The 3,483-nt window shown below is 46.9% G+C and overlaps 1 protein-coding gene and 1 pseudogene across 1 annotated transcript in view; both read right to left on the reverse strand.

The window, feature by feature from the left end:
• The window catches only part of LOC102828899, a 4,443-nt pseudogene extending 1,632 nt beyond the window's left edge, over positions 1 to 2,811 (reverse strand).
• A 117-nt stretch (positions 2,812 to 2,928) lies between these two features.
• The window catches only part of SUSD2 (sushi domain containing 2), an 8,852-nt gene continuing 8,297 nt past the window's right edge, over positions 2,929 to 3,483 (reverse strand). Inside the window, exon 15 of the mRNA XM_006874950.1 lies at positions 2,929 to 3,019. Coding sequence (XP_006875012.1) covers positions 2,929 to 3,019 — 91 coding nt within the window. The remainder of the gene's footprint in view (positions 3,020 to 3,483) is intronic.

Here is a 3,483-nt window from a genome sequence, read left to right on the forward strand (position 1 = left end):
TCACTGTACCAAAAAGAAATTGTCCATGTTCAACCATATCAAGTAGCAGATAATCAAGTACTTCATCCCATGTACTTGCTCTAGCATGTTATCAGGAGGACCAGCCCTTGGAGAAGGTTCAGTGAGAAAGTGGAAGATTCTCAACGAGATAGACTGATAACAGTGGCTACAACAATGGTGGTGGTAATGATGTGCCGTGGAGTTGGCTCCTACTCGTAGTGACCCTGTACATGGTTTCCAAGGCTGAAGTCTGTTCCAACTCATAGCGATCCAGGCTCAGGAACCCTGTTCAGGGTCGCTATGGGTTGGAACCGACTCCACGGCATTTAACAACAACATCTTCGTGGGAGCAGAAAGGTGAGACTTTCTCCTGTGGAACAGCTGGTAGTTTCGAACTGCCCTGAGGTTAGCAGCTTGGTAGCATAGTGGTTACGAATCGGGCTGCGAACCTTAAGGTCAGCGGTTCGAAACTAACAGCTGCTCCGCGGGAGAAAGGTGAGGCTTTCTACTCCTGTAAGATTTACACCCTCGGAAACCCTGTACAGGGTCGCTATGGGTCGGAACCGACTCGAAGGCACGCAGCCACCACCACCATGCTACCAAAGCTCCTTAGGCTACAACAATAGGCCCAAACATAACAAGGATAGTGAGAATCCCATAAAAGCTGGAGGGCAGGGGGCTGGCTGGGATTTGTAGGTCACATTGGGTGTTGCTTATCAGCTCCCCTGTCACAAGACAGAGGCAGCCAGTCCTGTTCCACCCTCCCCTGGGCCAGGTATGCCTTTAGGTCCTGACCCAGGTTCAACTTCTGAAGGAGCTCTGGTCACCAAGCTCGCAGCTCACAAGCAGGGTTAAAATTTGGGCGAACCTTGTTTGTTTCTCTTTACACTGATACCAAATGGTTTTCACCACCGCAGCTTGTTTTTGAGATTTGGGATTTGAGTCGTTCATTGTTCTCCTTCTACAAGATTTCCTGGACTCTTCCTAGCTCTTTGCATCCACAAAACCTTGCTGGTTTGCAATCAGGACGACATTGGACCTACAGCTGAGTGGGTGGAGAATTGGCATCCTGGTGGCATACCCGTGAATGGTGGCCGTCAAATCTACTGTGACTATGGCGCCCCCATGTGTGCCAGAGTAGAACTGCACTCCACAGGGTTTTCCATGGCTTTCATAGCTGCCCTTTCTGAGGACACTCATGCAGAGGTGTTTGTAGCTACACAAAATATACAGGGACGTCAAAAAGCTCATGGAGAAAAGGAATTACAAGATAAAGGAATAGTTCTACATGCCTTTTTCTTTTTTAAAAAAGCTTTTACTGTGTATTAAGTGAGTGAAGGCTTACAGGACAGATAACCATTTTTCCATTCAACTAATCACTCTAATGACCACAATCTCCTGCATACATCCCCAGCTAACAGCATTTACCTCTAGTACCTTTTTTTTTTTTAATGTACACATTGTTGTTGTCATGTCAGTTCTAACCCATAGCGACGCTGTAGAGAGTTTCCAAGGAGCAGCTAGTGAGCTTGAACCGCTGACCTTGCAGTTCAAACCAACTTTGCAGTAACCCATAGCACTACATCAGGACTCCGATGTACACATATCACATTATAGGCAGAAGGCAGGCTTACAAGCTTTCTGTAATCATCTTTCCCAATTATTTTTTTTATCCCACTTAAATGTCTACATTATACTAGTAGGCAGAAGAACCCCATATCCATTAAACAGTCGAGCTCCTTAATATTATTTCCTCTTCTTTGCCCCTTCAATCTATGTTTCCATCCCATATTATGTTGTTAAGGGCTGTCGAGTCGGTTCCAACCCATAGCGACCCTGCATAGGGTTTCCAAGGAGCATCTGGTAAGCTTGAAACTGCTGACCTTGCAGTTCCAACTGACTTTGCAGTCCAGCACATTAACCCACAGTGCCACACCAGGACTCTCCCTGTATCACTGTGCTGTTGTTGTGAAGTGCCATTGAGTCAGTTCCAACCCATAGCGACTCTGTATTGGGTTTCTGAGGAGCAGCTGGTGAACTTGAACCACTGACCTTGCAGTTCGAATGGTTTTGTAGTCTGGCACATTAACCCACAGCGCCAAGCCAGGACTCCTCCTCTCCAATAACAAGAGCCTTGTTATTCCCAAACTGTGCTTATCAATGTGCTTTTTGAAGCCCTCTCATACACACGTGGACTCCTGGTATGGCGCTATAGGAAAAGCATTGTGCTTGGAACCACAAAGGAGGCAGTTCAAACGCAACAGCTGCTTCTTGGAAACCCTATTCAGGGTCACTATGAGTCAGAACTGACTTGCCAGCACTTAACAACAATATACACATATATCAATGCATGTATATAGGAGGAGTCCTGGTGTGGCGTTGTTAGGATAAGCACTAAACTGCTAACTGCAAGGTAAGCACAACAGCATTTACAGCAACATATAGGAGGAAGCTTCAAAAGTTTTGTGGAACATGGAAGGAATTACAAGATAATGGAGTTTTTTCATGAACTTTTTAAAGTCCCCTTACATCTGACCCCCATCTTTAAATAACTTTATCTCCAAAATATGAGGCAAGCTCTTTCATCTTTTACTTTACACATGATGAAAATTCCAACTGCTCCTTCTTTGCTTTTACGGGTAAAAATGGGTCTCTGGGGACTCCAAGCCATCGTTTTCAGTATCTTCTTTCCGCCCTCAAGAGAGTAAGTAGTCCTGGGTCTCTGGGGCAGAGGCATTGCCTCTCAGAGTAGGAGAGAGATGCCCTACCAGTTCCCCCAGCTTGTGTCTTGGGTCACCAGCGCACGCTCATGCCTAGTGCTAGCCAGGCAGGCAGCACTGTCTCCTGCAGGGATGGGCAGCAGCTCAAAGGTCCATCTGGAGGGAGAAGTGTGTTGCTTTGGACAGGGTGAGGCCTGGCAGCGACCCCCTACTTGTTCTTGGGCCCTGCTTTGCCGCTGAGCCTTTGCAAAGGCTGTTCCCTGCCAGGAATGCCCCTCCCACCACTCTCAGCTTTGGGGCTGCAGGGGGGTGGGGGTGGGCATGAGCAACAGCACCAGGTGCCCAGCCATTTCACCCTTCACAGGTTGACTCAGGTCATGGGAAGTGGGTAGAACAATGTACCAGCCTGGGGCTAAGACTCTGCCCCTTCCCTAATGTTGCGGACCGTGTAAGACTGGTCAGAGGTTCGAGGCCCTATAGGCCCGAGTGTAACAAATGAAGCCACTGGCAGTTAATGGCAAATTGCTTTCATCTTAATATTCAGTTATATATATTAAATTAATACACGGAGCCTTTGAAAATCCACAGATAAATGTGACACTTTCCTAAAGCCGAGACTAAAGGTTGCAAGGTTAAACCTTTCTCCAAAGGATTAACTAAAAATATCTTAGCTACTTCTCAGTTCTTTGTTCTATAGACAAAGAACCCATCCTCCCTAATCCCTTTTCCAGGTGCAGCCCATTCACCTGCAGAACTCTCACCT

This window comes from Chrysochloris asiatica, unplaced genomic scaffold (genome assembly GCF_000296735.1).
Source record: "Chrysochloris asiatica unplaced genomic scaffold, ChrAsi1.0 scaffold00306, whole genome shotgun sequence".
NCBI classification, from domain to species: Eukaryota; Metazoa; Chordata; class Mammalia; order Afrosoricida; family Chrysochloridae; genus Chrysochloris; species Chrysochloris asiatica.